Here is a 19,406-nt window from a genome sequence, read left to right as displayed (position 1 = left end):
AGTATGAGGTGACCATCTCTCTGCACATCTCACAGGAAGTGTGTGAACTATATGTATGTAGAATGCAAATACATTGTTTCTTGTGTGTACATACGGTCTATGTTTTCAAGGGCAGTGATAGAGGAAGCTGTTGATAATTGTATAACATAACATTTTAAAGAATTATTGATCTAAAAACTTACTGCTCAGAAAATAATTGTCTACCTATCACATACACATGCACATGTGCTCATACACAGAGGCATAACACCAATCTGACAAAGTTCTCACCACATGTCTATGGGGGTAGAGTACTCTGTAGACCCCAGAAGGACATCAGGTGGTCGGTACCAAAGTGTCACGACTTCATTTGAGTAGGTCTTGGTTGGGACCGATTTGGCCCTGGCCAAGCCTGAGAAAGCCAAAGGAAAACAGAGAAAAGGAGTCAATACCATTTGTTGCCTAGTAACCAAAGCCAGAACAATTATCTGGAAAAAAAGTGTGTACTTTGCCACAATTCCCTACAGCGCCTGTATCACATTCAGGTCCAAGTGCCCACGGGTACCCGGGTTTGAGTCCAACCTGGGTCATCCCGATCCCATCCCATCCCTCTCCCTCTCACTTCCTGTCACCCTCTCCTTCTCACTTCCTGTCAGTCTTCACTGTCCAATCATAATAAAGCCCCAAAAATATACTTAAACATATTTATTATGTTTATCATTATATATATATATAAAAACATATTGATTCAGAGTGAACTACAACTCCAGAGAGACGTGCGAAGCATGTTTGTTTATGTACCTGACAAAATGGAGTTTAGAAGTAAATAAAAAAAGGAAAATTAAAAATTAAAAAATTAAAAATCTACTCAATAATAGAAGTGACATGTTACATCATTATTATCAGATCAAGTATAACAATCAATGACATCTGTAAATATGTGGAAAAGATGGTTATCCCCCAACCGAACATGGAGGCTGGAAGTCTGACTGCAGTGATCTTGATGAGCTCTTACCAAAGTCAGCGAGTTTTAACTCTCCTTTGTCGTTGATGAGCAAGTTTTGAGGCTTCAGGTCTCTGTGCAGGATTTTCCTCTTATGGCAGTAAGAGAGGCCTCGGAGCAGCTGGAACATGAAGATCTGTAACCCAGACACAAACATACTCTAACAAACGTATACTCTGGATTATCATTGTAAACAATAGCATTATATAATAATGGTAAAGACAAAAAAAGCTGAGCTGGCCATTTGTTGATGAAGTGGCTCACCTTCACATTGTGCATGCTCATGAGGTTTCCACAATTATCCAGGTACTGTTTCAAGTCGCTGTCCTGGAAGAGACCCGCAAAGGCAGGAAAGCTCAGTACTGTGAAGTGTGAACACTCACTTACTACACTGTATCCCAACCAAACTATCTCAGGGGGCAAAGGTTAACTATTCATTATACATACATGGCGCTAAATGCAAATCTACAGAACTGACACATCATTCCCAGGGATAGTGTTGTCCAAGCATATTATTTCTGTTGAAAATCCTACAGAAGCTCTGTTTTTTTGTCATTTCACATGACACTTTAAGACATTTAGTAGTTTAGTATAATCCTCTGTCAGTGCCACAGATATGTGAATTATGAAATTATTTTTGGTGGCAGTTTTTCCCCTCCAGTAGTCACAGTAACAATAGCTGTGTGCTCTGCTAAAGCCCTGTGAACACAAACCCATCACCGTGGTAATGTGCTTACCAAGTACTCAAAGACTAAGGTGAGACAGCGGTCTGTGTGGATTATGTCGTGCAATGTCACAATGTTGGCGTGCTTCAGGTTCTTCAGCAGGGAAACTGTTTCAGCAAAGACACAATTCAGATAATTATGGCACAGACATTTTCATGGCATTACTTCAACAACCTGATTGCATTCAGTTATAAAGAGGATAATTTGGTGATGTCTGTATCTGAAACCTTAAAAAGCTCAAATCCTGTAGTGCTTGGTTCACTTGAGTCAAGCTCTCCTCAATCCTGCTTTTCTCTCTAGGCACACTAGGGGGCAACAGTGTTCCACATTGTGTCGGCCTGAGTGGCTCAAGGGTGTTTTTTTGCCCTCAGTAGTGACTTCCAGACAGCTGCTACCAGACCAGACTGGCAGGTCCAGTCTTTGAATTGCATTATCCAGACACAGGTATGCTCAGTCCTGGTCCACCTTGTCACAAGCCTGGTCCATGTCAACATTGTCAATCGATTATTAAATTGAACTGTTTTCTTTTGATGGGTGCCATCTCATTCCCTCTGTTCAAATCATATGGTCAAAATAACAAACTGCAATCAAATAGGCAAAATTAAGCAAAGGGTGTATAGTCAGAGTATTGCTTCTGTGCTGTTCAAGTTGAGAGTCTTGAGACTATTGTTTTGTATCTTCTTATTGTTCCTATTATGCTGCTATATAAATGCAACTGCATTGAATTGGCCACCATTGTCCTGGGCAAAAATACATGCCACTTGCTTCAAAATGTTGTTTTACTTCAAAACAGCTCTCTGCCTAAAATCAACTGGCTATCTGCACTTGAGTTAAAAAGGCTCTGCAGCCCGGAACACTTGACATTACCTGTCAGAATGACATTGGCTCCTATACAGTCACCATGCAATTAGGCTACTCTGTAATATCCAGTTTATTCTTGAATTCCTAAGTGGCTGCCCACGATTTGTAGTTGCAGAAGACACCTGACCATTAGCTTATTAGCATGTTAGCATTCTCACCATGTGCCCACAGTAACACTTCAGTCCAAAACTTAGTAATCCTATTTAGTGACTGAAGTAAGAAAGAACTACTAACATTGTTTACCACAGTTGATTTAGGTTGAACAGCCAGCTAACGATACGTAACGTCGTACAGTTTAGCTTGGTGATTATGAAACAGAACAGAAAAACAGCTGGCATTGATAGTTTTTGAACACATCTCCGATATTTTAAAATCCCAAAATATGTAACCCTGTGTTGTGAGCTCTACCTGTAAGTCCTGATACATTTGGTCTGCTAATCCCACTACCCTTCAGTTTCACATTCCATAGACTTCCATGGCATAATAGACTTGAAATTAACAGAACCTTTTTTAGTAACTTACGCTATCACATTCCCTTAAAGGACATGGTGTTCTTGTAAATAGACCAAACGTTGGGAGGGTTAGATGTGTGTTAGAGTGTACAGCTGCCTGTAGGTCAAAGGTGAGTTTTCAAAACATCATTATAAGCACTCACACCTAGCAGCTACCCAGTGTACAAGTAGCACACTCATCTCTGTGTCATGTACAGCCCTGGGTCTGTGTGGGGAGTTGTTCAAAACAAACTTGTCTAGGAGAGGAGTAGCTGGCAGTAGTGTGAAATGATAGTGTGTGAACTCTGGTGCTTTGAGGGGGTTACCTTCCCGTATAGCTGTGCAAGGTGCTCCCTCCTCGTGCTCCAGACGAATCTCTTTCAGAGCTACAAGGTTCTCTGTGAGTTTGCTGCGTCCCTTGAACACTGTAGCATATGTGCCCTAAATACACACAGACACGGAGAGAGAGAGAGAGAGAGAGTGTGTGTGAGAGAGAGAGAAAGAGAGAGTTTAAAAAGGTGGACCAGACTCATAATGTCAGCTAATGTCCTTTGGCTCTAGTTTGTTCAGCCAGCTAATTCTCCTTCGAGGTATTTCCCTAGTTGGGGCTGTCAGACCTCACAATGCCATTTGCTCTTTACTCAAAGTGAAGGCAGGATGGCATGTCTCTATTCTCACCCTATCACAGAGATGCCAGATAATAATAATAACTCCTGACAAGTTCATTGTGCTTTTACATTTGCAGGTTAACTTGTGTTTAATAAAGAGGTCTTGTTCTACCATAACATTTTGAATGTCAACAACATTGTGACGGCTTCTAAGACACTCAGCATAGAGCATTAAATTGACTCTGAAATGTATATTTTCTTACAGATCAGATGCCTTATGCTTAACAGAATAACACCAAGGGGCCTAGTGTTATCAGCCACTGATACACTTTTGTGTACACTATACTTGTATAGCCCAGTGAGAACTTCCAGAAATATTTACCTCACCAAGTTTCCCCAGTTTCACATAGGTCTCAAGTTTCCCGAAGCCAATGTCCGACTACAAGAAGGATACAAGAGAAATTAATTGTTGGCTTGTTTGCATTGTAATTCTTCACTTAAAGGGGAACACCATTTTTAACATAGGGCCCTGTTGATTGAGGTCATCGAGTACTGTCGGTAGGGGGGAAAATAGCTTGATTTATGCTGCTAGTGGCTGGCGCACCTAGGCGGCTACAGGGGCATATTTTGGACTGTGTTTGTGCCTTGTGTGCCTTGACTGTGAGTTTGTGACTCAAAACAGTCTACAATCTGCCCCCATAGCATAGATTTACAGCTGCCTGGCTGCGCTAGTTTCTAGCAGGAAAACTCAAAACAAGCTATGGAGCACCGATTCCCCACCCCCCCCCCACCAACAGTACTTTGCCCTATGTTGAAAACAGCCAGCCAGTCATATGATGTAAGACAATATAGCACAGCTATATATAGCACAGACAATCAAGGCAATTGCCAGATATTGAGTTTGGATCAGACCACAGTGGTTGGATAGACCCTAGATCACTATGAATGGATTACGTAAGCATGTTTAAATGAAAGTATACAGGTATAAAGACAGACTTGTAAAAGCTTTCTAGATGTTTTGCATGAGTCATCTTAGACTTTTCTCACAACTAGCCCTGCCCAGCTAAAAAAAATAGGTACTGACCAGCGAGGCCCGTCTGGACATTCTGCTGAGAGGTTTGCAGGGCTCCGGGCTCTCTGCTTGCAGTTTCTTCAGAAACTCAGGGGGCAGGCGGATATCCATGGGCAGAGACATGCGCTTGCTCACGTCCTGCATCACAGAGAAGCATAGGATTTCAACACATCTTAAATTGTACTAGTGGTACAGGTACGCTGTCATGTTAGTTTCATGAACCCAGACAATAGGTCTAAATGTGAGCAGGGAATGATAACAATAACCAACCCATGTCCCGGGAAGGATAATCAGGTTCAGATAGAATCAGGATATGAATGAGAGGAGATCCTAACAAACAATCTTTCGCACCAACATATCCTCAGCTCAGTTTTTCAGCAAACTTCCGTTGTCTTAAACAGAAATAAGACTGTATGTATCGCCAAATCCCATAACCATAACCACGTAATTAGGGGAAACCCACTACAGGGTTTGAAAGTTATTTTCGTCAATCTTTGCATAGAAGCAACTAGCTGAAAATGTTCATATTGACTAATCTAAACAACTCCACCATGCAGAGGCATTGATCGTTTACCCATGGAGCAAAAAGGTTATGTTATCATTTTGTGTTATATGCCAGTATAGATCTAGATTCAGACCACTTCCCTTCCACTGCACTCCACTCCACTCAAATAGGTCAAATCTGGTTAAAGTTGCTACATCTTCTTTTTGTTTTTATCTGGTCCAGTTTTAACACATCAGTGGTCAGCCTATGGGGAGAAGATGGACCTGAAGGGTCCTAAATTGTGGCAAATCAAAAGTTCCCATTTTGTGGGAAATGAATCGACATCTATCGACTCAAATGAGCGGAAGGTAACCCAGATGTCTGTCCAGCTCAGGTGCACTCTAGGGGAAGGGAGAGTCCTTGAGTGAAGTGCCTGCCACCCCGACACTAAAAATAAAAACACTTCAGGTGCCGTTGACCTAAAAAATCTTTCCTCTCTTTGCCCAACTACACTGGGAGGCTAAGGAACAGAGAGGGTGTGTAACTGAAAATAAATCATTGTTTTTTTTTTTTTTGTCCTTCACACCAGGCTCACAGCAGACTCAACTGAACAGGTGGTAATAGTCAGGAGGCAGAGAGGTGAATGAAAATGATAAAGATGATTCACACTGTGTGGGCAGAGTGCTGATTAATTGAAGTTATGACCCAGCAAAGTCACCATGCAACAGCTGGGTCTCAGCGGATGCTACTGAATTCATGTGAATGAATGCCCTTTCAAAGAGACACCCCTTTGCCTCGAGCAAAGACTTTGACGATGAAATGAAGATATTGGATTTAGATTCTACAGTAATTGCCATGTGTGTGTGTTACAATGTGTGTGTGTGTACAACACACACTCGCACACACATTAAACACTATACAATTATAGTAAACATACATATGACAATATATTACAACATACTGTATATTTGACTAGAGCTATGGAGGAATGTCATTTTAAAGGAAAATTCCGGTATTTAGCACTTTGAGTCCCTTTTCTGGTTTGTTTTGGATGAACTAGAGTGGTGGACACCGAAATTTTGACGATTGGTCCTGTCTTGACTTTTCTGACTCGTTTTGAATCGCCTTTACTGCTTCAGAGTGGCTGCCTACAGGCATGCACAAACATGTCCTTAAAACAACCCTTAACGTTCATTTTCAAAACTGTGCAAGGGTTAGTGGTGTTTGTTGATTATTAAAATCAAATATATTGTCGCAATGTATGATTTCCAGCCGTCTTATTTGTTATTGTGGAACTATTTTTTCAGACACCTCACAACCGCATAAACTTCCGCTCAATATTTGAGCCGGAAGCATAGACAGTAAAAGAAGGTCTCGCGGAAAGACTACAACCAAATGTAAACAGCCCCCGTTTCCCTTTCCATTGGCGCAGTAATATCAACGTGCAATGAGTCTTCCAACAGAAATCAATGGGATTTTACAGAATGCCAAATAAAACACGGCAGAAACTGTATTTCGCTACGCTACTTGTTTTGGAACATCAACGGACACCACTAACCACTCGGTGAGTTGCACAGTTTTGAAAACGAACATTAAGGGTTGTTTTAAGGACATGTTTGTGCATGCCTGTAGGCAGCCACTCTGAAGTAGTCAAAGGCGATTCAAAACAAGTCAGAAAAGTCGAGACAGAACCAATCGTCAAAATTTCAGTGTCCACCACTCTAGTTCATCCCAAACAAACCAGAAAAAGGACTCAAAGTGCTAAATACCGGAATTTTCCTTTAAGGTGAGAGGGAGTAAGTTGCATGTTAGACATGTTTAAAAGTTCTGTTTTCAGTTCTGTAAAAGTTCATTGAACTAACCAGTTCAATGCCTAGTGAAGGCAGAGCACAATAAAAAAAAACAACAACACAGGTTCTCTCCACAATCTTATCAGTGAATTGTCATGCGCTGTTGTTGAGTAACATTGGCCGGTGGCCTCGTAAGACCACATTTTCGTTCAGACTTTGAGGTTTGCGACTGACCTCCATAGAGAAGCGTCGGAGCTGGTGTTTGCTGCGGTAGTGCAAGTGGGTGGGAGACTGGTCCCCATCCTCCGCAGCCAAGGGACTCGGCTCTGGATGCAGCGATGGCAGACCCAGGCTGTTGGGTACCAGGTCTGGAAGAGAAACAAACAGCAGGATTCACGCTCAGCCATGAACAATAGCATAAGGAAATGTAAACTATCCTAAACAACATCTGGTTTCTTCGATGCTTAAGAAATAGGACAATATGTTTCGGGAGCGAACAATCATCAGGTACATTTCACACTGGATATGGCAATACCGTGCACACCACAGCAATAAAATGCTTTCAGAATCAAATTGGAATGTTGTGCAAAGAAAAGAACTAATCTCGGTGCAATATCTTAACTCGGCACAAGCTGATGCAAAGTCACATCCATTCAGCTGACACTTCAATGCATATCATGCTGAAATCTCCATTTCTTTTTTCAACCCTCCTCTGGCTGTGGATAACATTACCTTATCACAAAATAGATCTCTAGTCGTCATATTATATCATTTCTTTGAAAAAAACATTAAGGTCTACAGTCTGCAAACTTTGACTCTTTGAAAAGAGCTTTTCATCTAAACCTCCCATGTTACCATTCCTATAGAGTGGCTCTGTCAGGTGATCTTCCTTCTGCCCTGCTTCATTAGGGGAAAGTTTCATTAGCGCTGACATGTGTCTGTATAATTAGAGAATAAAACCGCATCTGTGAGATGATTGATCCAGTGACACCCTGGCAGAGGGGGCAACCCAGCCATGTGTCCATGGACAGTTGCCTTCGTTAAACCGGCCCAGGAAGCAATTAACACACTCATATCAATTACCGCGCAATTATAGCGTTGCACTTTAGCTGTCACCCGTCTGGATGTGTGTCAATCCACTGCCCTTTTTCTGAATTAGTAGGTGCAATGTCAATGTGACTGTCAATAACAAATCCAATTACATCTTCATTACTCCATGGTGGACATTGCCCTCCCTTAGGCTCTTGCCCATGGCAGAAGGATGACAATGCTGTCAAATGCTGCATCCCCCCCGCCCTCATCACTCCCAAAAAGTTTTCTTTCGCCTCCCTGTTTTGCTAAGAGGTGAGATGTATCAAAACGGCTTTTCCAATCTGTCACTTCAGATTTAGACGGTGTGTCGAATGAAGGCCTCAAGAGACACAGACCACCTCCACACACACACACACACACTCACACACACACACACACACACACACACATCCCTGCAGCAGAGAGGTGTAATTAAGATCAAGCTCATTATATGTTCCGCAGCTGGCATCGGCGGGGGTGTCTGTGTCACGTTGAGACCCGACACGTCGGTTTTTATTAAACTCCTGTCTGTCTCTCATCCCCTCTGTCTTTTGTCTCTAGCCATGCATCCATAGTGTAGCAGGATGAGCCACTGTTTGAAAATGTTACCATGAATTGGGATGTCTTGGTTAGACTTAGGTAGACGGTACCTGTACAAATGTACAGAAAACCAAGACGGTGATGGGGATCCAGTCTTTCCCAAGCTTTTGTCATCACGTAGGCTATGCACTGTCTTCACTGAGAATCAACAAGCTACACGGCAGAGAGGAGCACCTTTCTCTGGGTCTGAAGCCCTCATGAAACGTGTTCCACTGAGTTTAGCATCTGGATAGTGGGAGTTCTTTCAACCCCCCAATGGCCCACTCTGTCACTCCCAACCAGGCCTTCATACTCCATCCTTCAGTCCCTGATCAAAGCCCAATAGAGCCTATTCATGTCATGTGCAGGTGCTGATGCTGGTGTCTGTTTATGTGTTGTCTCTGGAGCTCCGTCTGCTGTCTAAAGGATCTGAGCTAAGTGCTGTCTCATTAAAATAAAAACACCACTGTTTCACAAACGACATCCGAGATTCATACGCATTATGTAAGAATGTGGAATGCTTAAAAGAGGCTAGTCGCATAGACATGCAACTGTTTGACAGAAGACACTTTTCAGAACACAACACTAGTAGCAATAGTGATGAAATATAAAAGCCTCACATGAATGGAAGATGAAAGAATGAGGAGAGACATTACAATATTTGTGACTAGATTATGCTCTCTGAGTTTGTGTAATGTGGATAAACCACTCTTCATTTTCTCAGACAAAGGAAGGCACAGGCGTTTGTCACGTACTTTCCATGTTGTGCACTTTCATTTCTCTCCTCTCCTTTCATGTGCTCTTTTTTCCCCTCCAACCTCCACGTGGACAAAAGATCACCCCCTCGCCTTTATGTCGGAGGCATCTTTCAAAGCAAGGAGGAACCCAGTACTCTGATCAAAAGCTTCCTTGCTACCTCACTTCATGCTTAATTAGGCTAATTCTGGGTCCATGCACAATTTAGTAACGCATTAAAAAAAATAATGAACCAATCAACTCAGTTTATGAGAAATGAATGGCTACTGAAATTCTCAAGCTACAGATTTAACCATGTTTTCAAGGATAAGAACTACAGAAGGAATGTTACAGATGTATTGCTTAAGTCTCTATCCATCATGGCATAGGTATCTCTTTATATGTTAACTAGACTACAGAATTTTTAACATGTTAGACTGATTTAGCCTGGTCTTTTGTTATAATGTTTCATGTGCTCAGGCTTCAACTTTGCGGTTTAATTATTGGTTACTATGGGGACCACAACGATGAACAAAAGCGGTGTCAAAATGAAGGAAAAGAAGAATGGCCACAGCTTGGTTAGAAGCTAAATGCGCACACACACACACACACACACCTCTGCTTCTCTTATGTCCCCTCTTTCTCTCTCCCTCACACACACACACACACACACAATTACAAACACTCCTTATTTTATTCATCCACTCATACACCCACACACCCACAGGTTGGCGTGATTGTGCAATATTCAAACTTGAAACCATGCAGACAATCTTGCCTTCTCTACAGAACCCCATCCAGAGGTAATCTTAGGCCACACTCCATAAAAGAAAAAAGAGGGGGAGGGAGAGAGAGAGAAAGAGAGAGAGGCTTATTAAGGTAAAACCTTATTCTACTTTTCGTTAGCTTGGCAACCGTATAAGGCTGTCAGAAAAGGAAATTATCCTCTTTGCCAGCTTATATGATGTTTCAGAGGGGCACGGACCAGGTCTGGATACTGGACGGATGAATGGACAGACAGAGAGAGGGGTGCGTTGCTGTGAGGCCTCCCTCTCCTTCATTTACACATACAAAGAAGAAAAATCCCCGTCATCATTTAAATATCACAGCGGCAAGCGTATGGTACTTTCATCTAACACACAGTAATTGGGGTCAGTGCAGGCGAATATCCCGCCTCCATCTTCTCTTCTTTTCTTTTCCTTCATCCCTTGTTTTATGTCTATTTTTCTCTCTCAGTCTCTGGCTCATGTGATCGCTCTACCACTAGTTTTAACAAAAAAATATCATGGATTAACAGATGGAAAAAAAGTGTGGTGTCTTACATATATCCTTTTTCTGAGATGCTATGGCTGTAGTCACTATTCGCTGACCTCCAAGTATACACACAGACACCAATACAGACACACACACACACACACACACACACACACACAGACACTAATGTAGCTTCGACTGTCTCACAACCAGCTAGAGCAGAAAAGGACAATCCAATAAATTGACCACATGAGGTCGATGTTATGTGTCCCTAGAGAGAGAAGCTCAGGCTCTAAAAGTGTGTGTGTGCAAAGTAATTGCACCTCACACACACACTGTCGAAACATGCAGGGTGCTATAAAAGCCACTGAGCTGTGTGAGATGTAATATTGATGACTGCACTTGTTGAATGCACCCTGATGGCTATGGCCATCAGGATTAAACCATTGGAGCTGCTTGAGAGGGGGAGAGAATTACAACATATTGTGCTGAAAGACTCAAATACGTTGTGAAAAAACACAAATACGTTGTGAATAATTGTCATGGGTGACACATGAGATTCAACTTTAAGTCAAAAGACCACAATTCTAAAAGTTGAAAGAGTTGTCTCTTTATCAGAGGTTCAGAGCCTTCATCAGTGCACAACAAAACAAGTCAAAATGAATATCTGTCTATCTGTCTGTCTTTCTGTCTGTCTCTCTTTTAAGGTTAAGAGGACCATGTTGCATGTGGGGGAATGGATCATTGGGGAGCCTTTGTTCTGTAAGTCTTATTTGAATACGTGGATCCTGCCTTGGAGAGATATAGTCACAGATGGGATGGGAGATGTGATATCATAGTCCTTTGGTGCTGGTCTCAGCAGGATGAGGACAAATGTGCTAGTGCGTCATGGTCTCCATTGTGAAGTGGAAGGCAAAGCCCTCAACAAATAGGCGTCTTACATGTTGTATTAAAGTCGGTTATCAGACTGAGAGGTGTCAGGGTGTGTGGAGGTGGCCAGAAGTGTCTAGGACAGGATTTATAGCTTCTTGCAGGTGTTTTACAAGCCCCTTATTTGAGAAATGTATATGGCCGACTTGCAATGGTTGCTCGTTCACAAGGCCATACAAACAGACATGTGGCATCAGTTGGGAGGGAATTTCAGTTGGGAGGAAATTGAAGAGATTATTGATGAGAGTTTTAAAAAATTGTTGGGTGTGCTGTTTGAGCTTGAGAGTGCCTGGTTTGAATTTTATTTTGGGTCCAGCAAAAATATCCATTTAAAATTGAATACGCATACTCAATGATGTGTTTTTTTTTACAGTAGTGGTCTGCATTATGGGCTGTATGCCTCCATGGTCTGCAAGTCTTTAGTTTGAAATTATTATACTGGTGATAAATATGTTAGATACCTAAATATGTTAGCTCTTTCTTTCTCTCTCTCTCTCTATCTCTGTCTCTCTGTGTGTGTATGCATTATGTGTATATATATGATCTCTTCAGACAAGTACGATTGGTAATCAGCCTGATCCCTGGCCTCAGCAGGTGAATGGTGCTGATTTGTCTGCCATCTGTTTCCCAGCAGGTGCTATACTTTATCACTTCATTTCTCCCTGTGGGTTGAAGCTTATCAAACAAATACCTCCTCTGATCTTCCATAGGCTTCATCTACTTACATTTCATACATTTGCAGAGGCTCTAAATTGATGTGATATTTTCACCTTTAATAACCTAACATAAATCTTCCATTACATTTAATCTTGTGAAATAAAGTGAATTTAAAAAATAGATTCCCCAAGCCTTGTGAGAAATAATTTGTCACATGGTGTGATCATATAGAGTGCTCTAAAGAATAAAGTGCTCTGTAATTGATTTCTGAGGTAGCCTATATTTAAACATTCAAAACTGGTGATTAGAAGTGGAGGCTGTAACAGCTAAATATACACCTAGTACTCATCAAGTGTAGCGTGCCTATTGCCTATAGCTCAGTTGATTCACCTGAACCAGTCACACCTGAATCAGTCATTGTCTGAATCAAGTCAATCCATCTAAGTCTTTCCTTTGTCATTCCAATTTGCCTACTGACATCGCCAAATTAATAACATAATAAATACTAAAGTAAAGTAATGACAGGTAATTAGCAGACATGTTTATCCTAAGCCACACTGACTCACAAGGGTGGGTTTCAGATATCAAACCCAGGCCAGTGAAGAATCAGGTGGCGACGCTACTACAGCTCCTCCTAGTATTTATCATTATTTACTGTAATATGTAATAAATGTTTATCTATTTTTGTATTTTACTAGACGAGGGTGGTCATTAGTTTATCAGTAAAGCACAACTCCTCTCTGGGCCCGAGTTTGGCGGCGATATAGGCAGCGGGAAGCTATACGTTAAGGCGGGGGCTGGGTGGGACCTCTCCGGTGAAGTGACATTGAATAAACCAATCACATGCAACCAGTGTTAAATTCTGATCTATCTAGCTATAGGCAGCGGGAAGCTATACGTTAAGGCGGGGGCTGGGTGGGACCTCTCCGGTGAAGTGACATTGAATAAACCAATCACATGCAACCAGTGTTAAATTCTGATCTATCTAGCTATCTTTTATTAATTAACTTTGGCCAGACTCAGCCCACTTTGTGCGTCTGACTTGGCTCTGGCCACAGCGTGCATGCACTGTCGGCAAAATAGGCTGTCAAACTCAAACTAATTGTTTTAGTTCAGCGTTAGAAAAGTCCCTATATGTGCTTGCACTGTATAGTAGGAGGCTTTTAAAGGTGCTATAAACGATGCAGGGTTACGTCACTTTTGTTGACACTCAAACAAAACAGAGAGCTAGCTCACTACTCCCTCCCCCTCCCTTCCATGCACTTGAAACTCTCCCAAACGCGCATCTCGTCGGTGATTTGCTGGAACAGTTTGTTATGTTTTTATGGGCAAGGTTTGCCCAAGTTGTTTCGTGGCCGTTTTTGGAGCCTAGGCTGTCCACGGAGACCGCTTTTTTTACAGTGTATTAAGGGCACAGGCAGCTAGCAGATGGTGAAGTGTTGTTAGCTGTATGTGACAAAAAATGTTTTAGCTTAGAAACCGTGTTACGTCGCTTATAACACATTTAATTAACTCCAAAATTGTATCTATGTCTCATACTGGTAAGATGTTTTTTTTGAGCATGTGATTTATATACATGGTGGGTGGGTAAAAAACAAAGTCATCAGTGACTCATCAGTGTTTGTGGTTAAGGTCTTACCCATGGTGTTATATTTGGCAATTGATTTTGACCAGTTTTTAAATAACATTTTAATAAAACTAGCTTTAGTTAGACTTACAACTTTGTGCTTTGCCTATCATTTAAATTATTAACTGAAAGCCATCATTATCAACATATTAGACAGCTTACCAATGTAGCATTTTACTTTTGGCAGGACAGCACAATAGGAAATTACTCATATGTTTAATGTTTCCTGTCAATATATTATAAGCCTATCATGTGGACCTGCAGGCTTACAGTAGTATTTTGTTTTGTTACACATGACTGAGAAAAATATATCCAGCATTTGTGGTAGTAGCAGTAAATATAATATTTCACTCTCAGTTTCACACTAACACACAAAATGATATAACTTTGACACGACCAAGCAAAAAGTGAAATGTCACTGTTCAATACTTAAAAGAGGCCACTAAGGAGTCTTTCCAAGTTAATGATTCTGTATTCTTGAACACAATATTGCGTTCCTGGAACTGGAGACGTTACTCTAAACCTGTGCACATATTCTGTGCATCAGTGCTTGGCAACCAATCCATATGCTATTTTTACATACGAACTCGGCACTTGATCGGTGTTGATTAAGAGCAGACTTTGCATTACTGAATATTAGCATTTGGCTGTCCAGACAGACTCAAAATAAGCTCCACCATTAGACTTGTAAGAGGGAGTCTCTCCATTAAACCAGACCAGATGCTTGAACTGAAATAGTATGTCACATGACCGGACATTTTTAGATGCCCCCCCCCCCCCCCCAATCATGTAGTTCTTTGTTGAAAGGGAATAATAGTGATTCCTCTTCCCTTTCTCCTCCTGCCCCCCTCAGCGTGCTGTCTACCCTGACCTCCCATTTTTCGTCCAGCTGTCTTCATACTGTATCTGTGTCTGTCTCTCTCCTGGGCATACACTGGCCTGGGCGCCAGCAGGATAAACCAATCAGGGGCCCCCCTTGGCTATGTGAAGTGGAAAAAGGGTTGGGCACAACAGATTCAACGCAGAGACAGTCTCCGAAAGGAAACAGACAGCTGAGGTGCCTCTGAGCTCCCAGAGCAAATGTTCCGTTCTCATCTGTGGACGTGGACGGACACACAGACAGATGGTTGCCCAGCTCCCCACTGCCCCATCCTGAGGCAGAGACGGACAGTGGTTCTCTCGAGATGCTCCACATCTCAGCCTCATCTCAGCGGCTCTCTTGTTTTGGTGAGAGCATGCCAGACAGAAAGTGCGCATACGATACTCTTGAGGAAAACAGACCAGAGTTTATTACCAAAACTTTTGGTATTTAGGCCCCAGTTCTGTGGCTTTAATTTGTGCACTATAAGAACAGAGCGAAACCAAATTGGCCAAAGCCCATTTCCTGAGACTAATCCCCAGTCAGGAGGGTGGCAGATTTATGGACGGAGAAGGTGGCATGATTTTGGAGAGGCCGTGGACTTTGAACTGCACCCTCCCTCTTATTAACCAGTTTTACCCCAGCAGAGCTGAACAATGAGGCTGATTGGTTGCTTGCATCCAGTGACGGTTTATTTCCTAAATCTGTTTATTTATGGAGTCCTCAATGCTCCAAAATGTATTTGGGTTACTAAGCACAGTGGTGATTAAAAATGTGCTTGTTGATACCTCAAAGCTCATACTTTCAAACCACACGATTTAGATCACTTCTGTGTTTAGGGTGCCTGTCTAATCCAAATGGTGACTACTGTTACATAATTCATATTCTTTATTCTCATTTTATTCTTATTTCAAGCTTACAGAACAAGCCAGTTTCTTATTGATCTATGCATCTGGGAAGGAACTGCAACATTCTGGCATTTTTAGGCAGCCTTTAATGAATGCAGCAAGGCGCCTTACCTTCACTGTGACGGATGTTGAGCTGGTTGATCTGTTCAGTGAACTCGTTCTCCTCGATTGTCTCGGTTCTGGGTACAGACAGTGAGAAGCGGCGCTTGAAGTTTTTCATTTTGTTCATGTCTCTGGCGATCCTGGGAGGAAGACGAAAGACAAAGGGGAAAAAAAAGAAGCTTTTAACCATCAAAATGAAAGAAGAACAAGCGTGAAATCTTTAGTTATCTTTTTTGTTTTTAACACCCACCCAGCTCACTTCTTTGTTTTCCCACACAGTGGATGTTTTACTAACAAAGCAAAAACAAATGTTCTCAGCAGGCTTGAGAGGAACATTAACTTTGAGGGCAACACGACACTCTTTTCTTACATCACTATCTACACAGCACAAACAACAACTTGTTCATTTCATGGATTTTTACTGTTTTGACTAATTTGAGCACAAGAGGTTTATGAGAGACCTTCAGCAAGTCAAACAAAGATTATCAAGCAAAATGTGTTACTTTTTCTGAGGACAGGGGAGACATCTATCCACTCTGAAAGAGCTGTGTTGTGACAGAGCTCAGAGAGTTCTCAAACATGCCCCTGTCCCTGAAGTCACTTTTGTTACTAAGTAACCTACAGTTCTGAACTTCTCAGTGGATTTACCGTTAGATTCATGGACTCTGGCTGGCATGCATGAATAAGTCTCCAACAAAAGAAGGTGAACTAGAACTAAGCATAGTGGTGGTATGACCGCCGCATGGTAATGCCACCTGTATACAAAGAAAATAAAGCACATTTCCCATGTTCTCTCTCCGTACCCTACTCCTGTAACTCTTTGTAAGAATCAAGTCTTACATGTTCTTCCCTTGGTTACTCAATCAGTGTTTAACAATTGTTTTACACACTGACAATGCTAAACCTGTTAACCTTGCATGACTGATAAATGAGGGACAGCACTGTCTCTTCGTGTCCAGCTGATTTATCTCTACTTTCCTGAGGAAACCGTGAGGATGTATAGAGAGAGAGAGAGAGAGAGAGAGAGAGAGAGAGAGAGAATGTGCCTGTGTTTATGTCTGTGTATGTGTGTGTGTTTGTCCCATGTCTTTGACTGTGTGAATGTCTGTGTATTTATACAAACTGCTTCCAATAGACAAGTCTGCAACGGGAAAGAAAGGTGTTTATATGCGTGCGTACGTATGTGTGTGTGCGTGTGTGTGTGTGTGTATTTGTGTGTGTGTTTATGTGTATGTGCGCGCCTTTGTTGATATGTGTTCGCCTGCGTCTGTGTATTACTGATCAACTGGGAGTCATCTTAACTGGTGATCCCAACACTGCAGTTTTACATACAGTACATTTTACTGGCATCTCTGGCACTGAAAGATAGCCGACGTCCTATGGGATAGGTGAAAGGCTATAGCCATTTTGCACAACTCGTTACAAACAAACAAACAGAGGCACAATCATAAACCAAAACCAATTATCCAAATCCCAAAAATGTTGCCCTGAGCTGGTTATTAAAATGTGCAATGCCTAATTTGGAAGAAATTCTCTAAAAATGAGCGAGACCACAATATTCACGTTTAGCCGAGAACTAGGTTAATCTGTGAACTATGAATATAACAATAAGCTTTTTGGCCTACAGTTAGTGTAATTCAACATGAGTCCTGTTTCAATGTGGGTTTCTATGTCATAGAGTGTCATCATCACTGCCTTGGAACTCAATTAAATAGTAATCATCTTAATGCAGTCATAACTAATTAAGTAGTGAAGACATATGATTGCATCAGAAACAGTCACTAAAGGTTAGAGAAGTCACTAATGCTCAAAAATGATATCCATTTGCCTGGCCACAGTACTAATACCACCACCCTCAACACACACACACACACCACACACCTGTTTCTCAGACCTCTCTGAATGTACACTCACAGCCCCTGCCCTGATGAGGCTTTCACTTCCACATGATTCACACCATCTCCTTTTGTCAGTCCTTTTCTTTTCTACTCCTTCTCTCTCTTCATTGGGAACGTGTTGCTGAGGAGCAGATCGGGTCGTTGCTAAGGAATCCCCCTCCCCTCCCCTCCCTTGCTCCCCCTGTAGCTGCTGCTGAATGTTTGTGCGGTAAAAGGTGCTGTCTGCTTCGCTAATTATTCCAACATCAGGAATGAGACTACTGCTACAGCAGTATTATTACATATATATATTATTAACAATCTGTGTCAAACCTGTGGCTTCTACACATATTCTGTTACGATTTAGCAAAGATCAATTTAATAAAGCCCAATGGTTTCCTCAATGAGTCACAATTTCAGTCACATGGAAATACTGTAACTTCACTCTGTTTCTTGTTAAAATAGTTGCGCTCTGTACCTTTATTACATGCACCACAGGCTCCAAAGAATTTGACTTGAGCAGATAACAGTCTTCAGATATCTTAGCCCAGGCAGGCCAGTGAATGCCCCGTTTAAGCCACAGTGGTGTATCACGCTTTCGCTAATCTATTCCCTGTCATGAGCAAAGACCTGTCTGGATTTCAAAGGCTCTTGGCAGAGCGTGCCCCCTCAGATCCAATTTGTCCCCATAGTCCTTTCAGCAGTATTGACCTGGAGCCAAGCATCACGCACCGCCTCCTCCTCAAACCACAGATACAGCAGCACTCCCCTGAGACGAAACCCAGCACGACGGCATGACAGCACAGGAGCCTTTCCTGCGTGATTCTCAAATACCTGCTTGTTGCACAAGCTACCGTGCTGGAGAAGGGTGGGGATCTTTGTTTGTTTCCCACATGCCAGAATAGTTTTTACTAGTAAACAACAGAGGTAAGTGGCTATCGAAGAGTGAACTCCACGGTTTTTATATCTAACACTCCAACATGTTGAGAAGAAGAAGAATTTCACCTTGTGGAATGTGGAATGAAACATACAAAGTGCAGGCACCACAGAAATACAGGATAAGGCAGAGGAGGAATATACCCCGGACACACTGGATACAGATACTGTGCTAAAGTTTCCAATCTTAAAGTGTCTGCCCATAATGCATAAATATTGTACCTTCTCCTAAGAGACCATGCAGCCATACTACCAGCAATACTGACAAATATAAATAAAGAAACCAAAGACTCACGCACTGAGCTTTTGATGGTCATTTACAGAGCACACAAGCACAAAGGTGGACACCTTGCTGATGAACCCATTTCACGTGAACCATCCCGGCCCACCGTCATTTCAGCGTGCTACTCTGGCTGTCTTCCCCGTGGCATTTGCATCTGTCTGCCCCGAAAGCAATTACAGGCAGAATAAGTGCTTCCAGAAATAGAAGCGACAAATAGAGGACCAGTGTTGGAGGCGACAAAAAAGCCTGAGTGAGTCAGTGAGTACAGTCAAGGATGGCTCTGACAGTAGGTGATCTCTCCCTCTGAGAGAGTGCGATGACATTTATATTGGCAGGAAATCTATTAATAAGAGGGACTCGCCGCGCACCCATTGGGATGATAGTGGCATATGGTGATGGGGTTGACTCATAGGGAGGGGTGGTGGGTGGTTGGAGGGAGGGAGAACAGTTTACTGTAGCACTGGCAGGGAAAATAACTTTTGTGATCTAAATGGTTTTGATATGCATGTGCCAGCAACAATGTTAACTGCAATTCAGTGTTGCTAGTGATATGATGTAGATCTTAGTGGCTTGCC

The 19,406-nt window shown here is 42.1% G+C and overlaps 1 protein-coding gene across 1 annotated transcript in view; it reads right to left on the bottom strand.

Moving 5' to 3' along the window:
- cdk18 (cyclin dependent kinase 18) overlaps window positions 1-19,406 on the bottom strand; it is a 39,686-nt gene that overhangs the window by 3,954 nt on the left and 16,326 nt on the right. Inside the window, exons 2-10 of the mRNA XM_076267944.1 lie at window positions 15,745-15,875; window positions 7,248-7,381; window positions 4,752-4,877; window positions 4,050-4,106; window positions 3,386-3,500; window positions 1,720-1,814; window positions 1,247-1,309; window positions 995-1,118; window positions 271-391 (exon numbers count right to left, since the gene is read on the bottom strand). Of these exons, the coding sequence (XP_076124059.1) occupies window positions 271-391; window positions 995-1,118; window positions 1,247-1,309; window positions 1,720-1,814; window positions 3,386-3,500; window positions 4,050-4,106; window positions 4,752-4,877; window positions 7,248-7,381; window positions 15,745-15,862 (953 nt within the window). The 5' untranslated portion in view covers window positions 15,863-15,875. The remainder of the gene's footprint in view (window positions 1-270; window positions 392-994; window positions 1,119-1,246; window positions 1,310-1,719; window positions 1,815-3,385; window positions 3,501-4,049; window positions 4,107-4,751; window positions 4,878-7,247; window positions 7,382-15,744; window positions 15,876-19,406) is intronic.

The sequence above is a fragment of the Alosa pseudoharengus genome, unplaced genomic scaffold, assembly GCF_046254945.1.
Source record: "Alosa pseudoharengus isolate Yale_2024_CS ecotype anadromous, Long Island Sound unplaced genomic scaffold, YU_APseudo_1.1 YU_APseudo_1.1_scf_5, whole genome shotgun sequence".
In the NCBI taxonomy this organism is placed as follows: Eukaryota; Metazoa; Chordata; class Actinopteri; order Clupeiformes; family Clupeidae; genus Alosa; species Alosa pseudoharengus.
This window is presented reverse-complemented; position numbering and strand designations above follow the sequence as displayed.